This window comes from Battus philenor, unplaced genomic scaffold, assembly GCF_028537555.1.
Source record: "Battus philenor isolate CCGP_79_NKW_IND1 unplaced genomic scaffold, ilBatPhil1.0.hap1 SCAF_18, whole genome shotgun sequence".
Lineage (NCBI taxonomy): Eukaryota > Metazoa > Arthropoda > Insecta > Lepidoptera > Papilionidae > Battus > Battus philenor.
In genome coordinates, this window is record NW_027181680.1 from 11,970,834 (window position 1) to 11,994,389 (window position 23,556).

The 23,556-nt window shown below is 32.4% G+C and overlaps 1 protein-coding gene across 2 annotated transcripts in view; it reads right to left on the reverse strand.

Annotated features, from left to right (window-relative positions):
• Positions 1–22,748, reverse strand: part of mtg (mind the gap) — an 80,231-nt gene extending 57,483 nt beyond the window's left edge. For both annotated transcript variants that reach the window (XM_068763562.1, XM_068763561.1), the window contains exon 1: positions 22,458–22,748. In XM_068763562.1, coding sequence (XP_068619663.1) covers positions 22,458–22,515 — 58 coding nt within the window. In that variant the 5' untranslated portion in view covers positions 22,516–22,748. The remainder of the gene's footprint in view (positions 1–22,457) is intronic.
• Between the last annotated feature and the right edge of the window lie 808 nt (positions 22,749–23,556).

Consider the following 23,556-nt stretch of genomic DNA (forward strand, 5'->3'; position numbering starts at 1 on the left):
AATAAATGCTGTGAGGATGAGAGAAAATGTATAAGATGAAAGAGAGAGCGTGAAAATAAAATAATAAAACGCAAAAATATTGAAAATAATAATAGCCCTGTCCCTAAAATCAGATAGGAGAAGGAAAGGTTCCCAGGGGGCGAACCAAAAAAAAGCTTACAGTCGAATGTTCTCATAAAGTAATTTCTTCATCTATTGTTCACTGCCACTTCAAATTGCTAATCCGCTAGTCCTGATTCATCCTGGTCCAGATAAATCCTGTGAATAGATCCATGGCTTGTTCAGCAACAATGTTAGACCACGTTACTGTACCGTATGTTACCACTGAAATAATTTACGCAACGGAAGTATGACATTGAAATTTGTCAGTTAAAAATAACTTTTACCAATTGTTGACAAACGTCTAAATTGACCTTTTCAACTATCGAATCTTTCATCATGATATATTGAAACATCTCTCGAGGTACTTGTAAGCATGTACCTATTTATTGCAAGATGTACCTCTTAAGAAATCAATCTTATGGTAGCGATTATTTATTATATTAGCATATCATTGCCACTTGTAGTACCAACTTCACACGTCACATTTGAAAGGTAGAGATGACAACACGGTTATAATTTTAATCAAGGTTGGAACCAAGATGAAAGTTTAGATGAAAATCTCAGATGTACATCATCCGTAGGATACTAAACGCTATAGTTTTAGTTTTTCGCTATAAGTTATGTCGCTTTGACTTGGTCTTACGAAACAGCCGTGACTTGCGAGGAATCGGTTTTTATACGCATATTTGTACCAGTATGTTTATATGTATAAGACAGACAGTTACAGTATATGCAGAGGAATTAGATTAGTCCTAGCAGAATTCTTAAAACATGAATTTGTCCACATGATCAATCTTGTTAGATTTGGTCACTAAAAAGGTAAAAATTGTAAATATCACGAGAGTGGTTTAAATGAAGAGATGAAAAAGAATCTGATAGATGTCACTCTGAGAAATCTGAAGAAAAAAAGTCGCTCAAAAATCAATGCAAGAATACAGATATTAAGATATCATTGTGGGATAAGGGTTATAGATAAGACTTAAAAATGAATAAGCTGACAACATATAAAACAATAATCCTGGTGCGAATGAAACCAGAAAAAGCCACGGCAAAGGTCACAAATGCTATGAGAGATGACATCATAATATAAAGCAAAGAAATGAAAAAGAGATAAGAACACTATGAAACTATATTTGTATTCAAATTTTTTATGATCATAGAAATTTCTAGGTGAAATATAGAAAATGATAAAACTGAAAGAAAGATTTAAAAGAGTAAAATGTTAATTAAAAATTGTGGAAAGCTCCCTTGGGAGATATAAGCCAAAGACGAAGTCAGAGAAGACGAAACCATTCGGGTAAAATAAAGAATATAAGTGTTTAAATTGGCTAAATAGGAAAAATTATGCAAGCGGGTATATGTAAGAGGTCTTGGGGGAATATTCGAGCGTGTGCGATGTAGCTTTTAGCTAATCGAGCCTGGTCAACTAAAACCAGAGATTGACTTAAACCCCGGACCGAGGTGCACCTGGTGACTGACTGTCACGTATTTGAAGTACTTCGGTCAGCAAGACAGAATTGAGTAAAAGTCAAGAGGCTAGGAACGTCACTTCCCTAGTTGACGATGAAGAGAGTCGCCTGTGTTCCTGAGACTTTACAAGGCAGAGTCAGTCATTCAGAGTGCTATACATAGAAATAATTAATGGAATCAAGCGTTACCTTGCGGAAGTCCATCCTAAGTGTGACTCTGTGTTTGGCACTAATCATAAGTAACATAACTCCTGAAGATGCCCCGTGGAGGGGTGAAACACGTGTTGAGTTATATGACGGTGGCAGTTGTGTAGTTCGCATTGTTTGCCGCATGTGCATTTGTCAGCGGACTGGCGGGCGGTGCACTTTGTTGCACGACTACCACTGCATGTGTGGAAGTGGTTAAATATTGGTCCTTTTCTTACATAGAAATAAGACCTAGTTACGTAAGCATGGTCTAGTAAGACAATTGTTCACAATTGTAGAGGAAAATTTACTATGACAAAATTGTATAAAACTGGAATTTAAAATAAATAAATAGATAAGATGTTTATAATGGTGAATGGTGGTGAGGAATGGATGATGAGATGTCTAAAAGAAATGTAGAAAAAGTAAAAAAGGATAAAGAATATGAAAATAAAATAAAAATAACAATTTGTACCTGAAAAAATGTTAAACCCATGTAATGAAATGAAACAGAGGACTCTAAAACCGGAAGCCATATTAAAACCCTGGAATGTAAAAGCCCGTAAAAGTCACACGACTATCACAGCGTCACCTGTTACTGTACACTCTATCTTTTAGCCTTTCGTAACAGCTAAATAATTTCATAACATCAGCTATTAAATTACAGTATGAAACCCCTGATGAACTGTCGTAATAAATTCACATTGATTGTACACTCATTGTGTACAATACTGTTTACAATTTTATATTAAAGATCGCGTAATTGCTGTTCGCACTGAAATGGTGCAATAAATCATAAACACAGTAACCTCTCCAATTCCAAGGCTTCCGTTAGATAGGTAACTAAAGCCTTAACAAAGAACGAAATTTATAATTTCTCATAGATAATAATGTTGTATGAAATCTACTTCACCTTTGAAACCTTATTATTAGTACAACCTTTTTTAATGGTCGCGATATTTCGTCTTTTCTTTCAACGTTCTATAGAGGTAGGAACTAAATTATTCAAAGGGTTAAAAATTGTTTCAGTTTAGTTTTTATTTCGTCTTACATACTACAAATTCTCACACTTTTCTTCATTCTTCCTTCACAAATTCTTTATCATTTTCCACATACTTTTCAAATGTCACCCCTAATTCTTCTCCACGATTGCCACAATATCAGAGAAATAGTACATATTTGCTTATTTAATCTTTTATGTATCACTTTTTGATCGTCTCTCTTATGAATTTACTTCCTAATTTTATAAATTTGTTCTACTATAATTGTAACTTCTATTAATTTAGTTTCTAATTTGATTTCTCTACTTTTTTTATACAGTCTCGATCAGTGTTTCTTAAACCTTTATGCGCCGTGCGATCACATAATCCTTACTAAAATACTTACGTCCCCCTATTAAACATAAAGTTCATATAAAAGTGAAAGTGTTAAACTTACATCGAGTCAGTTTTAAATTTGCCTCTCTTAACAATCAAATCGTTTACTTGAGGGGCATAAGCCTAACGTTGGGCAACACAGGTACAGATCTTACCCGAACTTTGTTAATTATCATTTATTTTAATTGTTTTTTTTTGTATTATTACTTTGTAATACTTGAGAACAAACTTCTATTAAAATACATTGTTAAAGTCGCGGAACAATGTATGCAGGTAGTTCAAAACTAGTCAACGTGGCTATCTTTGCGGAGGCCTATACCTTGCAGTGGGCATCTATCGCCTTGTACAATGATTGTTATAAGAAAATTTCATTTAAACAAAATTAATCTGTAATTGTTACAAACATTGTATTTTTTTAAATGCTGTTAACAACAAACCAATCTGTCCTATTAGTTAACGGAGGCCTATATCAATTTGTAAATATACTACGACTGTAAAGATTAATAAATAGAAATAAAATATGTTTTATTGGTTGAGACAGTGTTCTACAAAGTTTGTTCCACACCTGCAGTCGGAGACCTGGACGTTTAAGGGTGTTATACCGCATCTTTCTCCAACCCCCTTAGCATGGCCTTGGCGACGGAGTCGGGGTGATCCTCAAGTAAGGAGTCGAGGAATTGGGCCACCGCCGTTGAAACTGCGTTAGTATAAGAAAGCGTTCCCGCAAATTTAACAAAAGGCCGTGTGGTATTAGGTAGGAGTCCAACATAACTTTTTCGTTGCCCCCACAGCGGAGAGGTATTCCATACAGGATTGCCGCACGAGAAAAAAAAAAAGAATAGGATAAAGTTTGTAAAATACATATATCGTAATGTATGTACAGATAATGTATCGTGTAAAAAGATAAGTAAACCACATAATCGTCTGACAATTGAGAAATGTTCTCCGAAGTAGCGAGTTTAAATAACCGGGGGGCATGGCCTTCGCGTGACGTCACATCTTTTAGGTAATAACTTCCATTAGCGCACCCGATGTGTCCGGCACGTCATTCGACTATTGCTTTCGAAGCCAAGGTTAGGTTACACGCAAAAAGGTTTTATTGTTTTAAATTATTTGAGATTTTTTTCGCAAAATTAAAATCTCCGTAGATGTACATACAATTTATACAATACGAGTATGATTAGTTACATGTGTAAAACGTATAAAGATAATGAAGCTTAGTTAAAACCGTGGTACAAGATCACTAGCTGTCAGGTGTAAGATTTTATAGTGGCTTGTGAAATGGAAATTTTGTGAGATCATAAATTTTTAAATATTTAATTTTTGATATAACAGACACATTAAATTTGTATACCATGTTATATGAAACCAATATAAGCTTGTTGTTGTACTACGTTTTTCTGTTGAAGTGTTTATATAAAATAAAATATAAACAAAAGAATAGTGACCATAAAAATTTAGATTGGACTAACGTAAATTATGTTTAAATATCGTCTTTAAGAGTTTTCAAGAACTTTCTTCAGAGAAAGTTGCGTCTTTGTCTAGAATACACGACTGTTTGGAATAAATATCACCTATTGCTGTTTCACCTACTGCTATCTAATGTGTATACCTTATACAATGCGACACATGGTTATTTTCAAACGCATGACCTCAACGGCATCATTTTTTGTAACACGATGTGGTCGGGTGGATATGTTACACGTTCTAAATTTAATAATTATCGGCTTAGATAAATAATTTTTCGCCGTTACTGTTTAAAGTGTTCGAAATTTAAATTGCATATTTATTTATAAACATATGAAATATATTTATCACGTTCTAAATACCTGGATCTACAATGTTTCTACACTGAATTTATAGATTTTGATTGAGAGAACAGGTTATGGATAATACCGCATCTCACTTGATAGGTGTATTGCTTCCTGGGAGAAGTAAAACCAGCAGATAACTCCTGAACCACTAGACCTCTTGGCTTTACATAAAATAATTTTAGTATTGCTTATATCATAAACTGCCTCCATCCAGGGCCTTTTTGATAAGATTATTGATTATTGATTGCTCATTCCTTTATATATATGGAGAAATCTTTTACTGCTGTCGCTGTCAGGTTATGGAATGAATTACAAGAACCAATAAGATGCGCTTAATCGCTGTCATCATTTAAAAAATGGTGAAAGAGCAGTTCCTTGGACTCTTAAATAGGATTTTGCGTAGCATTTTATATTTATTCGTAATTATGTAACACCTTTACCACTTTACCATATATATAATATATATATGTATAGGCAGGCATAGTCAATTTCAATACTTATATTACTTTAATATACTTGTTGATTTAGTAAATTTCAACGAAATGCAATATAAAATTCGTGTAAATATATTTTTATTATATGTGTACACCCTAAATTGACTTCATCATGTCTCTCATCTCCATCCAAAGGTTATCTGGCCTTGGGCGATAAGACCGTCATTATCTCTATATTACATTTTTTTAGTTATTTTTTTAAAATATACAAAAAAGTGTAATACATAAGTGTGCAGACAAGTAGGATTATTTTCGTAATATGTATTTTACATTCCAGGTTTTCATTAATAACAAAATTTTCTTTATGTATTTTCACGTGAGAAACTTTCGTATTACTTCGCCATCACGACTATAATACATTATACCTAAATAATTATAATGCGTTCGAATTCTAATTCAAAAATCGATTTAAATTCAGATGCCGGCACTAGTCGCTGCCATGTTTGAATCAAAATATTCTTTATATATACATATATTATACAGACCACATTAACACCTGGTTTGTCATAAGTTTTTTATTCATCCGCGATCAAACCTGGAACACATCACGCTCATCTGCCCATCCATCACTTCCAAGCGCACATTAAAATAACAGTTAAAACTTATTACACACACTTTAATCGCAACTACGATTTGAACCTTGTTCACTTGTTACAGGCAACCGCTTGAGCAACCGCGGTTAATACTGACCCAGGCGAAGCAACAGTCAATGGGCTTACCCAACAAATATGTAATATTGGAAAGTCGACCTCTTTGATCCCGGACAAAAAGGAGCTAGGCTCCATCTCGGCATGACTTTTGCCTATTCACGATGTTTAAGAAATAAATGAAATATAACTAACACGGTGAACAAATGATTTACGTAATTATTTCCCAATGTACACACTCTAATACATTTACGATTTTACATAATCTGTATTATACGTTTAGTACCAATATTTTACACGGACTTCCAAGAATAACGTGGTTTATTTGGAGTATTATTGTGTTATACAAAAACCTCTTATATTCCTGGAACCAGCCTATAAATAGACATCTATGACGGACATTTATAAGAAACCATATAAAAGCCTTTGTTAAATGTCACGTCATATAGATCGACATATTAATGACAATTTATTATATATTGAAACCGTCTTATATTGTACCGAGATCTGCTCAGGTCCTCTTCCATCACGTACCCGGAACTATTATTATTTTTAAAATAATGCAAGGGGAGCTTTTTTAAAATTGTTATAATTTGATGAAGCTTTCCATGCTGTATTTGATGTCTGCAAGATTGTTATACTTCGTTTTTCTTTGATACATTGTTACTAATATTTAATAAAAACGTAAAACTGTCAAAATATTATGTTTTTTTTAAATAGAGGCTTTTGGTTCTCAGGAAAACCTGCACTGCAAGGGATTCCTATCGCCTTTTTTTACATATAATAGATCTTTATACAAATTTTATTTGTAACTAATTCATATTAATATTGTCTTATCCGGTGACTCTGTAGTATGTAGTGGCACGAGTCAAGGTTCGTCATGGTGCAGCGAACTTCGCTACCTTACAAAACTTTTTAGGTTAAGCCTTCTGCGCCATACCCTCTTGCACCCATGTAATTTACAATTGCCCCTTGGGCAGAAGTGTATGTCAGATAAATATACTTATTTCTAGGCGTAAGAGTGTGAACAACACTATTATGTTTATAATACTATATTCGCACAATTAAAAAAAAATAAACATGCGTTCACATGCCAACATTTTTTCAAAAAAGTTGTGCAATTATCATTAGATTACTTTACGTTTTTTGTAGCGTCATTAAAATACATTTTGTCTTTCTTTTATAGCATTACACATTTTAAAATACTGTTGAAAAAATATAAAAACCAGTAGATTTATATCATAAAAACAAATGTAATCTTCTGATATAAAACTAAATTCATACATATATGCATTACCGTATTTGTGTCAGGCTATGCTACGCCCTTGTTTCGTCTGGTTTTTAAATCACAGGATGTATCGGCCAGACCGCGCTGCATACCATATATAAGTATTTTTTACTTATCAAGTTACAATAAGTTATAGCGTTATATAAAATAGTAGGCATATAAAAGCTTCTAGAAATAACGAACAAGATTTTATCGAAGTTTTTCTTCTTTTTTAGCACACATTCAAAATCCTAATGATTATCTTAAAGCCTCGAGTTATATATTCTAAAACATCACACAGTATCTAATGGATTCAGGCCTTACTTTGCGGAAGTTCATCCTAAGTAAGAAAAGGACCAATATATAGCTACTTATAGCGGAAGTAGCTATATATTGGTCCCTTTCTTACATATCACACAGTACCTCTGCAAATAACTACTACACGCCAGTGGAATAAATCGGTGTAGATTACAAAATCCAAAAATCTTTTGACTTTTATGCCTTGTAAAGCTGTAAGAAAAGGACCAATATTTAGCCACTTCCGCACACGCAGTGGTAGTCGTGCAATAAAATGCACCGCCCGCCAGCCCGCTAATAAATGCGTATGCGGCAAACAATTCGAATCACACAACCGCCACCGCCAAATCACTTAACACGTGTTTCACCCCTCTACGGGGCATCTTCAGGAGTTATGTTACACCGATTAGTGGCAAACACAGAGTCTCTGTGTTTGCCACTAATCGGTGTAACATAACTCCTAGGAAGTGGCTAAATATTGGTCCTTTTCTTACTGAGGATGGACTTCCGCGAGGTAACGCCTGATTCCATTAAATATTGTAAAGCTGTATTTTTAACTGTGTTTGAGATGTAGTTACCTTTTTTCTTTGTCTAAAATTCTATTTTATGTTTTAATATATTATAACATATAATTAATATATGTTATTGTTACCGCTACCTTAATTATGTCGTTGGTCTACCTAGTGTGGGATGTACCCACGCCGCGTCTACCGTCTGGTGGTCGCCACTTGAGAAATTTTCCTTCTAAAATCCCCTCGGTTACATGAGCGTTGTACTTCGACCAGTGCCACTTGTGACAAGCAATTTTAGTTACATCGGCTACATTGCGGTTCTTCTACCAACTGATTCTATCTCACAGTAAAGCTTCGAGTGTAACTTTCTCAATTGCTCGATGAGTAAACTTTAATTATATTTATCTACTCTCAATAATTGTTTTTTAACAAGCAACGCTATTTTATAAGGATGTGTGGTATTTTAAGGCTAATGTGGGATAATCTTGTACTCTATATTTTAAGGGACAGATGTCAGTTTTGCTAGGTGTGCTGAAGAATGTACCTAATGTACCTGGTTACACTCGAATGCCAATCCAACCGTGTCCGCAAATATTATCTAATTTTAAAGGCCACATATGACAGTACAATTTGTCTTATTAAACGGTTTTATTTAGTTCGACCCGTACGGAATTTGTTTATTTGGGTCAAAATTAGAAATTGAAATTTAAGCACTTCACTTCCCGTTGTCAGATTGATCTGAACTTTGGTACACACATTTAATTTAGATAACAATACAATATAATAAAATCAATAACATTATAAATCTAAGATGGCCTCCGATACAAAATGGCGGATTACAATTTTTTTTAACCCCCTCAATATGGGTATCAAATGAAAGGGCTACACTAGTAAAACACGATGATTATGTCAAAATTTAAAATTCAAGATGGACGCCGTTCCAATATGGCGGACTAGGTGCATATTTTTTCACAACCACCACAATATGGGTATCAAAAAACCTTAAAAACATTTTAAAAAATTTGTTTTTATCTAGATTGTCATGTTGGTTTTATATAGAAGCTGAATTGAACGAAAACTATTCGGAACTGGTATAGCAATATCTATTGATAGTGCGTAGTACGTACCATATTTGCGGCTGTACCCATAATAGAGTGAACAAGTGCCAATGTTGCGGTCGGTAAAACGCACTCGACATTGCTAAAACCTTTCGATTGGTTAACGACCAATAAACAGGTTTAACGAATAAATAACACTGATAAATATCGCAATATTATGTTTTATAATCATATATATATATATTAAAAAAAAGATCTTTGTTACTGTTTGCTACCTAAGAATAATCGGAAGTAACTGCGTGTCAATGTATATGATTTTATTACAAATACTATTGCGTTTAATTAAATTGAAAATAGCCAGGAGGGTAACACATTAACTCCCATGTGCTATTATCTATAAAATCATTTATAGTGTAGTAATATTTTGGTGTTTGGCACTAATCGGTGTAACATTACTCCTGAGGATGCCCCGTGTAGGGGTGAAACACGTGTTGAGTGATTTAACGGTGGTAGTTTTGTAATTCGCATTGTTTGCCGCATGCGCATTTATCAGTGGGTTGGCAGGCGGTGCACTTTATTGCACGACTACTGCTACATAGCGGAAGTAGCTATATATTTAGTCCATTTCTTACTTAGGATGGACTTCCGCAAAGTAACGCCTGAATGTATTAGATATTTTACGGCTTAGATTATTTGATTTTGTACATTACTGTTTTCATTTTTACTCTTTATTGTTAAGTATTATTTAAGTTTTGATTTATTTTCTTACACTTTGTGTATTAGTTATATAGGGTTTCCACTGCTCACAAGTGTCCAGAGGATGTGCAGCAGTATCCCCTGCGCAGGTTAATACCACTCTGCGATCATCAACCAGCATGCTAAGCGTGGCGATTATTGTATATCCCTCTAAAGATCTTTGTGGGTGGCGTATGCCTTGAAATATAACATCAACTGTATTTACACATCATGAAAATAAAAAAATAAGTAAAACAGCGTTAATTTGAAATAATAATTGTTTACACCGACACGCTTCGGTATCCAGTTTTTATTTAATTAAAAAAAAAACACCTTACATTGTAACACGCGTAGACGACCTTGTTGGTGGTCATACGATAATTTTTAAATTGGTTGACAGTTTTAATGCTTAATTTCATTTTACTGTTAACATATATGTTAACACTCAACTGTTTTCTGTCGACATGTTTTGCAGAAAAACCGATTGATTTTTACCGCTCTGGCATTGAAAATTTGTATACTTGATGGCAAAAGGTTGTTGATGACGAAAGCATTGTTTATTAGAAAAAGGAAGGTATTGGTTATTAGAAATAAAAAATGTAGTCTTGTTAAAAATGTAGTCGTGTAAATTTAACTTAAGAAAGCGGATATTACTTTCTCACCCTTTTAATGATTACGACTATTACTCATTTAATTATTAGAATACCACGAAGCCTTTCATCTCACTCTTTTTTTATTTCACTGACAAACAAGCGCCGCTTCTACCTACAAGGGCTTATAGACCTTGGTAAAGTCAAATGACTGGAATCTGAAAATAACAACCTATCAATTGAGACAATAACAATGAAAAATAATATCAAAGAAAGGTATTAATGAATTAAAATGTTTTATTGTATTTTGATTCTTACGGCATACGAAATAAAGACCATGAATTACTGGCAAAAAATAGTTGCTGCACTTTCGACTATGGGACGAAACATAAAATTAATTATGAAATACAAGGTTAGATTACAATATGTATCGCAGTTTTGATGTCCTTTTATATTAACGCAAACGTATCAATAATCGACAACCTTGTTCACGACATTCAAGTTTGGTAATTTATTTACAGTTACTTCATCGAAAATCGATATACTTTTATATTGGTACAGTCATCTAGACAGATAAAACTACTCATGTATATTTGTCAGCGAAAAGCATCATTTCGAATTTAAGAAGGTTTATTATTTCAATTTATTTTTCATATTAAATCAAACGCTTGTGTACGTAAAAAGAAGGTGACTATCAATTGTATTGAATCTAGATTAAAATTCAGGTTGTCTATAATAAAATCTAGATCAAAATGAAGGTACAAGGGTTCAATAGGTGTCTAGTTAAAGATCATTTCCGATGAAAAACTCAGACTGCCCCTTATCAGTTTATTGGACCAAATAATTAAGGTTGTACTAGCCAGGAATGGTAGCACGACAGAGTTTTCCTGAGAGAACTACGGCACCGCTCATCAATATATGAGAAATAAGTGTATAAGATAAGATATACAGGTAATTTAAATTTTATACAGAAAAGAGCTGAAAAGTGAAAAAAAAACAAGCTATGCCATGCTATGCTAAATGCCATCTATTAGATGACACGCATACATAATTATAAGAACTAAAGATAAGTAAATTGATATAATAAATAGGAAATTAAGAATAAAGAAACTGTAAATGAGGTAATACAAGGTCTCTGAGGCTTTAGAGGTGTAATGCTACTATAAATAAAAAAGCAGTTCTTATCTGAGAAAAGTCTACAACAAACTCGTTATATTTTTTATTATGATTACAGTTACAAACATTCTTAACCCAGTATTTAGAATAAATAATTCACAAGGCTTTATCGTTATTTACGTGTACACATTAAACATGTGACTTTTGTAGATATCTTCTTTAAGGAGCCATTCATACTTTATTCAATGGAAAAACTAATTAGAAAATCAACAATAAAATTATTTTACGTCGAAAAGACGATGTTAAAAAGATATATGTTTACATACGCTTTAAAAAAACATGTCATGTGTAAACACATCTTTACATTTCGTTTTAATTGTCAACCATCCCTTTACAAAAGTGTAATTGAAACAGTTATATAATTAAAATATAGGAAGGTTACAACGCAACGTTCATTCACAATAATAGTGCGTGCTATTGTGGGGATATTTGCAATAAAAAAAATATTTCTTAAAGAATAGTGTAAGTAAATAAATAAGGTATTTTGCAACAACGCTATATGCGATTATTGTAAATTCTAGTTTACAATTTAAAATTTGTACTGCATAAAACTCATGAGTAATCTAATAAATATTTTGGGTCAGCAAATGTAAAGAGATTTAGTTGTTAGAATATTGTACACATGATTAAATACGACCATGATTATACAAACTGGTTTTGCCGATTTAAGATTACGGAGAAGTAGATGCAGATATTAAATAAACTTGAGGAATAAAATGAACTTAAAAAGATTCTTTATAAGTATATCAGTATATGATATATATTTTATTCTTCTTGTTCTTTCCAGCTGATGGAGGCTCACCACAAGGCATAAGCCTCCACCAAAGATCGTCATGATGACAGGTCCTGCGCTGCCTGCATCCAGAGGCTTTCACGCGACCTTAACTATACTATCGGTTCACCAAGTGAGGGGCCTACCCACGCCGCGTACTGTCTCGTGGTCGCCACTCGAAAACCTTCAAAAAGGTTATATTTTTAAAAATTAACAGAAAAATTCTTTTTCGATCTATTTTTAATTTGTATTTCTTTTAGTCCAAGTGAGAGTATCGAACAAAGAAATTCAATACAATTTAACATTTTACTTAAAAGAAATGGGAAAAAATTACGATTAAAAATTTTTCACGTATGTGGACGTAACGCAGTAAGTAAAGTCATTAAGTAGCATGAAGTTGGTTTAAGCATTTTCTATCCAGGAATTTTAATGTCAAACATTCACCAAATTGCTTAAATAGTTTCAGATAAATTGGATGTTATTTTTGTGAAATTGGATCAAGATATTGACATAGTTGAAGAATTAAAAATTAACCACAGAATAGTTTTGACACATTTCAACAGCTAAATATGCAAATTACCTCGATATCTGGAAAACCACCTTCATTCACTTAAAGAAGCGTTTATTTGTGATTTTTTATTGTGACGTGATGAAACAGAATCGTTTTTTAAGATTTTTTTTGTCTTTTTTTATATGGCTCCCGCTATTGGGAGCTTTATTTCTCTCCTATCGTATTTATGGGACAGGGCATTATATTTCGTCGTATATTTTTTCTTCGTCTTATGTTCTACAATTTTTCTAGCATTCCATACCATACTAATTTTTCTTTTGTGTCGCCTCACTTTCATCACCTCGTACCTCAACTATTATTTACATTTTGGTTTTACTATTTGATATGCCTAATTAATATATTTATTTAAGTTTACATTTGTCACTGTTCTACTTTTTCTCTTATTCCTTAAATTTTTTAACTGACCTGTAGCATTTATACCTTTATTTCTATTAATAACGTCCTCAATTATTGCTCTGCAATATTTCAAGAACGCTTTTTAAGATATTGCTGGTATGTCACGTACGCCATAAGAATATGCGAAAAAGGTCGTCATCAGTATACATAATTGGAACTTCAACCAACGATTTTATTTCAATAAAAAATTCCTTCTAGTCTCTAGTTTACTGGAAATTTTTATTATCCATTCTTCATGATACTCCTGAAGCCGATGTTGGACTTTTTATTGGTCTGTCGCATGTCTAATAAACTAAATAAACATAGCATTTTATGGAGTAATGACTTTAAACGAAGTGATTAGAAGTAAGTGTAAAAGCTCTTTGAAGCTTTTTGCTGACTAATAAGTTATTTTGCTCCATCAAAGTTTATATACCTATCACCAAATATAGAGTGACTACAGTTATTCGTTGGAGAAATTGCCGCATTGTGTATTTCTAAAAACGCGATGTCTCCAACTTTAACATCGCAAGCATTATTTGGTTGATTAATATGGATTGCAATAGAAACCTACAAACAACATAATCAGGAACTCAAAAACTATTCAGTACAACCTTTATTTTGCTTAAGCAAAGAGGAAATGTATAATTAATAAAAATTGAGAGTATATACAGTTGTAAACCTTGAATATGTATAACTGTTACGTCAAACAGGCGTGGCAAATAACTTATATATAATAAATCAACTGACTTATATAATTATAGACTGAGATACACTACACGAAGTACAATTTTTTATTCCTACATTACACTGATTTTTGAGTGATATTGATGCTGTTAGTCAGCTGTGATAGCCTTGTCTTAGCCCTTAAGTTAAAAATTAAAGTGATCATATGTTTTCCTCGTTCATGCTGCCTGTTCTCGTGACCCACTTGAATGCTGTGTTGTACATTGTTTTTCATTTTCCCCGAATGCTATTGATGGCGTAGACCTTCGTGAGTTTTATCTGTTATCATTCTTCGCTGCTTTCGTAGCTTTTATCGCTGAAGTATTCTACTTTTTATTCTTCTTTCTTTAGTTTATGTTATTAGTGTTGTTTCTAGCGTATTTAATCGGTTTAGTAGTGACTTGTTTCGGAGGCCTTCTTAATTTTTAGTCCCGTGTCTTTATTCCGTACGGGGTAAAAGAAAGCACATAAACCTTACGTTTTGCGGATAAATATAATGGTAAAGTAATATTTTACTCAACCAATTTTGTTTAACTATAAGTAATAGAACCTATCGTATTTCAATATAAAAATATATTAACTCTATATTAATTAAATGTCGTTTATTTGACGATCACTTAAAAGTTTAATTTTATGATCGATAAGTACTGGTCAACGTTTCTTTAATAACGCCTTGTGAGTGCACTTTACCAGAAGCATTGGGGTCATAAGAAGTAAGGAATTTTAATTAACGTTCAATAAATGTATATGGTTTTTTAAGTAAACGATTAAAATTCCCCTTTGAAATAAAAAATATAAGCATATTTCTTAAGATTCGAAAAGGAAAATTAGACAATAAATGGTTGGAATTATTTATGATTGAATTATAATACAGGATCACTTTCTTTAGAAAGCGTACAGTTAATTTATTACGGAAGACTGACCCTTAAAATAAAAGATGTAGCGGTGAGAATCGTAAAAAGCAGACACAAGTGATATCACCATACAAAAGACATCAACGCGCGATACCGTTCGAAATGGTTGAATGCATAAATCACTATAAATTAATTAAATCTAATCTGATATATTTGATATTTTTAATTAAAATTTTAATTTATTTCGTTTTCACATTTGTAATACTGACGTGTGGTAATATTTGTTGCCCAATTTACATCTGTGACGAAAAGATAAGTTCGCCACAGACAAAGGTTACAACCAAAAACGATTTACACCAATACCTCGCTTTGCGTCGTTTCGTTTTGCTTTTTTCACGAAGTTGCGTCGCTGCTTAATTAGTACTAATTTTCACTGTGCGTCGTTAGACTTTTGAGGTTACGTTGTTTCAGGTTTGAGTCTTTAATTTTTTTTTTTTGCAATTTTCTATTTTTTGTAGAAGATGGCAACTTTTGTTTCTAATTGCGTTATGCTATTAAAATTCGGGGATTCCCTTTCTAACTAAAAATCAACGCAATTTGAACACAGTTTTATTTTCACTTTTTTCTGCTAATTTTAAGAGTTGAGTTTCAATTACGTAGTGTGTTGTGCTTTTTAAAAGGAGAATAATAAATTTTTATGTGTGGTTTCTGGTTACAAAAAAGGTAAATATTATTCCAATTTATTTATTGGCAGTGTTATATCATTTTTGTTTTTTAAATGTTTACTTTGTTCAATTTTCTTTTTAAAAGGTAGTATTTTCGTGACCTTGGAACGTATCTTCGATCTTTATATGATTTGCTATAGAAAATCTTAATTCACGTTGCGGCTTTTCATTTTGCGTATTGTTTTTCGAAACGTAACCACGACGCCAAGTGAGGTATTGGTGTATATGATTTAAAAAAATATAAAACTTACATGATATATTATACTGTAATTTTATACTGTATACAAAAAAATCCCTTTACTCTATATAAGTAATATTTAATTTAATGAAACAAAAATGATAATTGATTGAAATTTTGTACAACTAGTGTTTTAAGATTTTTCCCTTAAAGGTTGTCTTTTAAAAATAGTTTAGTTTTTGTGCACTGTTGGAGAAGATTTTGGAGGAGAGAGGAAGAACAGAAGAGTTTGCAATTGGAGACCTGGACGTTGAAGGAGGTTATATCAATACCCGCAATATCCTTTAACTAAGCATTTGCGGCTGATTCTACGCGACGCACGAGGTACTCCTACTCACGTCTGGATGTTAATGCTCTGTAGCTCTACCGTAGGACATCGAAGCACTAAGCCATCTCCATTCAAAATACGATTGTAATCGAAGGCGTTTCGTGATTTTGACAAAAGGCTTCAAAGAAGACCTTGGGATTCAGCTTGTAAGAGTTCAGCCTAATCCATTTCATAATCCCCGCAACAAAAGAATATTCTATATAGAATTTCTCTGTTTAGTATAATAGCTTGTTTGTCGGCAAAAAGCTTTAAAGATTTTAAACCTATTTACAATCACACGTATATAGAGATCATTCTGAATTATATTACAATAATTGATTTTTTCTATTAGAAAACGATAAGCCAATTAGTGCTGGCAGAACACATTCTGTAGGTCCAGATAGTAAAAATTAATTAATTTTAATATATCAAATATACGAGTGATTCGAAATTCGAAAAAGCTTTTACTTACTGTAATATCATTATGTATTTATTATTTCTGAAACTATTGTTTTAAATAAGATGTATCAGATATTAATTGATTGCAAATAACTTATACAATCATCTTTTAAAACCTTTTACAACTATAACAAATCATATATATACATTATTAGTATATTTTCACATGAGTCAACCCTCATACGTTTTACTTATTTTTTAATAAACCGCGTCATTCATTCCGAACTATTATTTCTTGTGCACAAGTAGAGACACCAAATAGTTCCTTTTGGTATTTTTTTCTGACTAAAGCCGTCTCCATAGTTACTTATGAAAACTGAAGATAAATATGCCTCCATAATATATCTATATTCTCGAGTGCTGTAAGATCACACCGTGTGAAATCGAATCAAAAGACGTGACGTCTTATTTCGTAATGTATTGCGGTGAAATACGACCTTTACTTTATGTTCGCTTCCTAATACAGGTAGCTTTGGGACATTTATATCGAATATAGCGGTATTAAATATTTCTTCGTAATGTCAAGTTATTAGTCTGGTGTATAATAGAAATAAATAAAAAGCTTTTTCGGAGACGATAATTTCATTCGTCTGTTACTAATGGTAAATATATATGTATATATATATATGTGTGTGTGCGTCTGCTCTGAGAATGATAGAGAGTGTGGAAGATGTCGAAAGAAGGAAGGGAAGAAACTAGAATGGACGAGAAGGTAGAGTGTTTATTAAAAGAAAAACATGATAAAATTATTTGTAATCTAAACATAGAGGGTGTTCAGAACACGATAGAGGGAACGACAGGCCCTCAAAAACGGTGGTATATGTAAATGGATTAAAGATGAAATTATTTTAAAGTTTTTATTTATGAATAGCTTCATAAACGTACTTTTTTCACTTTCGTTTTCTTGACGCTTAACCGTCAAATCAATGTTACGTCACGACAAATATAGAGTGAAAATATCGTTACACTGCTAAGAATAAAATAAACACTTGTATTCAGGACCGCCGCCTTTATTGTTTGACAATCCTACAAATATACGTTAAAGAAAAAGCCTTACCTATTTTTAAAAAGGCTAAACTAACAAATAGTATTTCGATATATTATAAGGCAGTAAATAAAAAATGGTATAATTAGATTAACATTTAGCAATAAACAATCTAGATAAATAATAAGGAAATAAAAATTAGTTAACGTATAGACGAAAAAAATTAAATTAGGAACAGCCTGTACATTTGGTAACAGAAGGTTACAGAAGGCTTAAATAAAAACTTTCAATACACCACAATTAAGAAGTATTTTTAACCTACATCGTAACAACGTCTTAACAAATTTGAAGGCTCGGGCGGTGCATCGTTAAGCATATATTTCCAAATGAACCGATAAGGAATGGCCTGTATCCTGAATCTTCTGACTTGTGGATGGACATCATACGCTCTAATTGCCGTATAGTGTTCTTCCACAACCAGAAAGACCCCGAGCCAATCTATTTTGCGTGCTATAGCCTATCCACTACCACATTTTGCCAATCCAATGGTCTACGATGTTTTGACTCTTATTCATTCCCATACATAATTCTCAGGCATAGCTCTGTTCATGACTCTCTGAGCGATTTTCAGCTTTTCATGTGGTCAGAAATATGTCGATCTTACAATAGTCAATTATAGATATACCAGCTAAACCGTTCTTCTTTTCAGCTGATGAACGCTCACTGCGAGGTATAAGTATCACGTAAAGATTGCCCCGATGACTGGTCATGAACTGCCGGCATCTGGCGGCTATCGGCCTTAGCTATGACGTCAATCAACCTCGAGGAGGTTCTACCAGCACCTTAACATAACTTTAATATGACTAGCATCATAACATATTCTTACAATTGTTTATTAACAGTTATCTGTGTAATTTAAGCAATTGTAGGCCGCAACACTTCTCGAAGGTCATTCGCGAAACGCATTGAGTTTTCGTAAGAATTATTTACACTATGTCGTCAAAATATCCCCGCTCATTGTTCTGTAATATTTGCGACATGTTTGGTTAACTGGGCGGTAAATCACATTGTGAACACTTTTAATCAAATTACCGTTACTCGTAATATCTACGAATTAAAATCAGGCTACAAGAGAGTCTCGATAAGCTGGTTGTAGGAAAAGGAGATAACAAGAGACAAAGAGGGACATCTCCAACCCGATACCCGAACTCTGTGCGTTGGTGACGGACTTCAATAACGGAAGCATTCACAAAAGCTGGTCAAAGAGACCTGTGGAGGCAACTCATCAAATCCGCATCTAAGGCTTTACAGGAATGACGCCTTCAACAATGAAGATAAAAGAGAAAAACGACCAAAAAGAAGTTTATCGGTAAGTTTTTGTTAAGTCTTTACTATACCTAATTCACTAGTGTTTTAACACTCAAACTTAATTCTGCGATCCACGACGCCAAAAAATAGGAATAATTGGTGTAGCATAGTGATGATGTTTTATGGTTATTTACAACCAATCTCAGACTATGTGCAGTATCTTACTTATACTTTATCACTTTTAGGGCGCTCCTAAACGAGAGATACCTCATCCATCGCCACTAGTCAGTCACAAAGCTTTCATATATCATTGCGTTTCAGTAATTTAATGCAGCTAGTAATGTCTAATGCGGTATCTAAGTAATTTTAGTAATTTTTCAGTCGCTGTATATATTTATTTCTTGCTCCTTTTAACTCTTCATCAACAGTTTTCATGTTCTGTGTTTCATGGATCTGTTGATAAAATAGCAGACGTATACCGGCTAAAAAGAAAAAGAATCTTCGTCTTAAAGTGTAAATACAGCCTGAAAAAAAATATAGAAAGACCCACTGGATATTGTGTGTAATATATCTTTGGAATATTAATAGCGTATTGATTTCAACACTACAATTTCCTTCACATTTAAGAAATGAAATTAATTATATTATTACAGAAAGTATGCCGCTGTATCTATATTATTAGCTGACCTCGCAAACGATGTCCTGTCTTATCTACTAATAATTAATTTGAAACTTTTTAAATTAAAGAAAAAGATATTTACAAATCGTAATGTTTATTGCATGCTTTTTTATACACAACATTATAAGTTCTTTTTTGTTATGAGTAAATATTATTTTGACGTAGATGATTTTCCAACTTTTCGAGATAAGGCCCAAAGATTAATGTGGTAGATGAAAGATGTATGTGGCAGGCGGGAGAGCAATCGTAGTGTGGTATTATGGCATGCAGAGGATGCCGCTGCTCATCCTCATGGAAACTTGTTGGTGAGCAATAGCAATCCTATATAATTAATTGATAAAGTGTGAATAAAATAAGATTGCATCCCGAGAATCAAACCCACGAATTACGATCGCATCTCATTCCTTTATCGCTAGATTACCACTGCTTACACGGTAACATGCGATATAGTATTAAAAAAGAAAAACAGGACTTTTCAAAATGCCACAAACAATCAATATCTGTGTCCCTGCGCTCTTATGTCGGTATACTGAACGACTAAGTCGGTATTATCGACTAGCATAGCTCCAGCTGAAGTCCGCTTGTGAAGGTTTTTGGGCCCAGTCACTCCATGGAGCGTCCGCCAAAGTGATAAATACAAGAACGAAGACGAAATAAAAGAAAATAAATAAAGCCTAGGTCACACCTTATTATATCAGCTACTTGTACAAGTCTCGTCAAAATCGGTCTAAACATTAGCCAAAATAAACAGACAGGCAAAAATTTTAAAAATGTAAATTTTGTGTATCAACCTTATACATGTTTATATGCATGTATAAAGCGGCTATTTTAATTTAACAAACAAACACTTCATTTTTGTCTATTTGTATAGATATTCTTAATTTTCAATTATAGAAATAAATATTCAACGACACTTTTTATTATAACTATTTTCATGATGTAAAGTCTCTAATTAAAATTTAATTATTATTAACGTTGTGAATTATCAAGTAAATCCAAAAACCCCAATTTCTCTGTTTTCGGCGTTTCTAATTAAACTTGAAATGATTTACGCAAAGTACTAATTTAAATCGTTAAATATAATAAATGAATCATTATGCAAATTATGAAAGAATGTTAATATATATAATGACGTCATTTACTTTCATGTTGTACAAAATGATTTATGAGTTAATTTTTGTTTATAGAAAATTACGTAATTTAATCAGACAAGGATAAGAATGCTTGGTGAAGGTGAGCATCAATGCATTACAAGGAGGCATCCTTAAACCCGCCACGAGGGTCATCAGCCCCAAACACCCCCTCAACCTACAATATGATGACACTAACACCAGCACGGTGAATCAATGGAACGCTGAGAAATAACGTCTTTATGTTTTACAAACTAAAAAGTTTTCATAAAAAGTGACCCATTGATTGCAAAACCATCATAATTTGTTTCCGAAAACGTGTGCTAATTTTAAATATTTTAAAGTAGACATATGTAAAAGATAAGTACCAATTTTTACAGTATATATTTATAAACAAACTACATTTATTTACTATGGTGTTTTGACAGGACTGTCATATATCATTATATTGATTTATCGTAAAATTTTCCTTTTAGACAGTTATAAAACTATATAAAATAATAAAAAAAACTTTACAATAAACTCAATATAAGTTTGGTTTTCAGAAGCAATGCATTATTATTTTAATGTAAGATCGGAAAACGTGTTTTATAAAACGATGTTCAAAGTTTATTGTGAAGTTCTAACAGGAAAATTTCATAAAAATGAAGTGATAGCTATATTACCCTGGCAATAGCAACCGACTAAGCCAAGGTTCAGCTGCTTCTGTTTTATTTTCTTTGATAATATTTTATTTATTTATACACTTATACGGCTTTGTAAAGTAAAGGCGAATTTAGTAAGTACTTACACTTTAAGTAAAGTTAAAAGTTATAAAATAAACAAGAAATAAATAACGAAACAAATATAATATCTGTAATTAAGTATAATATAATAATAAGATAATTTTAATACGTTAAAATATATATTTTATTACTAATAGTAATAACATAAATATATACAAAAATATTATTCAAAAAGTAAATTTTTTCTGATGATTTTGACAGCTTGTCTAAGAGCATTTAAAACATCGCTTTAAATGCGTAACGAGTTTTGGTCAAACTTATATCGAGAATAAGATTATATAACAAAATGTATTGCAAAGGAAGAGTGAATACATTCGTTTTATTTTTATGTTAATGACAACACTTATAATAAAAAAGTAAACATAACGATTCATTTTTACCTGCCAAGGGCATTATAATTGTTTAAAAAGGTTAATTATTTCAATTTGAACTCAATAATTTGTTCTCCATATTGAAATGTACAATAAAGTGTACTGCTCAATAAGCTGTCGAAAACAAACGTATTCGGCGATTACAACAGATTACAAATTCGTAATAAATATTTATGTATCCGAATTTCGTATGTGCTATGTATGTCAATATCGATAAGTTAAGCTAATAGCATATAGCGTGCTATATTAGCTACCAAACTAACAAAGTAGCGATGTTCAAAATAAATAAAAATGATTACTGTTAAAATAAATTCACTTATTATTATTTAATTAAATATTTTGGTATTTAGAGGACGTGTGATAAAATAATCTTGACCTGATTTTAAACCATTTAAATATGTAAATAAATTTTATGTTACCAATATATTAAAAACGGAATAAAAACTTACCGATCAACAGTGCCGCCGCGATAAATAGTCCACCCCATAAACTAAGAGCGGATTTCATTTTGGCAAAAAAATCCCAAATTCGTCTTCGCTTTCACTGAAAACAACACTATCTCACGTACATTCCGAATTAACTGCAATTATTTTACAAAGTTCATACAAAGCTTATGTGTAGATTTATAAAAAGTAGTAATTAAAATTGTGGAAATAACACATAAAACTATATAATAGTTGTAATTAAACACAAAAAATATTTAAATATTTCGTCAAACGTCAATATGTCAGACAGAGAAATGGCGGTGATGATTTGACAGTTACTTTCCCGCGCATCGGGCAGTACCGTTCGAAAGCCAAACGCCTACTGAGCAATGAATGGCCACTTCGAGACTGCACAAGGCGACCTACACCGAGTCAACGAAATTATAATGCGACCAAGTTAAAAGTTAATTAATAAAACATTTAATATCAACACGCTAACTGACCATCTAAAAGTAATCGGTTAGTTATCGAAGCGGTATAGGCCTTTAACTTTATTATCTTGTAAATAAAAGATAAATGATAATACATCGGTTCAAATACATAAGGTTGCATGTGGAACAATAATTAATTTTAATATATAGTTATCAGAGTTATGAAAATGTTTTCTTAACAGGGCCCGAAAAAATTAATGAGAAAAATTTTAAAAATATTAAAAGGCAGATTAAAAAGCTCCTATCCTTATTTATATAACAGAACGAGAGCCCCTAAAAACAAGGCCAAAAAAAACTTGTAAAATGTTAGACATTTAAAAACAGATAATTATGTCTCTATTACACAAGCAAGCTTTCGCTTAGTTTTCACTAGAGGCCTCAACAACGAGGCCCAAAAATGATTAAAATTCAAAATTTAAAAAATATTAAAACCAGATAAAAATATCACTATCGTACATAAAGAGTAGAAAGAGTGCCCCCAAAAACCAGGCCCAAAAATAAACCTTCAAATTTCGAAAAAAGATTAAAAAGAGTCAATAAATATCCCACATATATAGCAGACCTAGAGTTCCCAAAAACGGGGCACAAAATAAATAAACATTACAAATGACAAAATACTAAAGTCCAGTTAA